The sequence below is a fragment of the Mesitornis unicolor genome, unplaced genomic scaffold (genome assembly GCF_000695765.1).
Source record: "Mesitornis unicolor isolate BGI_N332 unplaced genomic scaffold, ASM69576v1 scaffold8495, whole genome shotgun sequence".
Classification (NCBI taxonomy): domain Eukaryota; kingdom Metazoa; phylum Chordata; class Aves; order Mesitornithiformes; family Mesitornithidae; genus Mesitornis; species Mesitornis unicolor.
Window position 1 is genome coordinate 22,716 of NW_010187481.1, and position 365 is coordinate 23,080.

At 41.9% G+C, this 365-nt stretch overlaps 1 protein-coding gene across 1 annotated transcript in view; it reads left to right on the forward strand.

The window, feature by feature from the left end:
• The window catches only part of RBM47 (RNA binding motif protein 47), a 6,957-nt gene extending 6,887 nt beyond the window's left edge, over nt 1-70 (forward strand). Inside the window, exon 4 of the mRNA XM_010185458.1 lies at nt 1-70. This exon is cut by the window's left edge and continues 188 nt beyond it. Coding sequence (XP_010183760.1) covers nt 1-70 — 70 coding nt within the window.
• The last annotated feature ends 295 nt before the right edge of the window (nt 71-365 follow it).

Consider the following 365-nt stretch of genomic DNA (forward strand, 5'->3'; position numbering starts at 1 on the left):
ATACATCCCCCCAGCATTCCCAGCTGCAACCATCCAGGTCCCCATCCATGACGTCTACCAGACGTACTGAGACTGGCAGTAGAGGAGAAACACACACTGAAGGAACACTTTACTATTTATGAAGAAAGAACCGGCTGCGAGAGAGTAAATGTTTGGGCTCGGTAAACTGATGCAGAAAGTGAAGAATGTAATAGAAAAACATGTTTGAAATATTTTCTACGCTTGAAGTTTTCACTAACTTTTTTTGGCTATTTTTAAAATTTAACATGCCTGTATTCATACATTTCTAAAGGACCTCGATGCACCCAGCCCATGGCTGACGTGCATTTATACACATCCTAGTGGGGTTGCATAGGGTTGTTTTG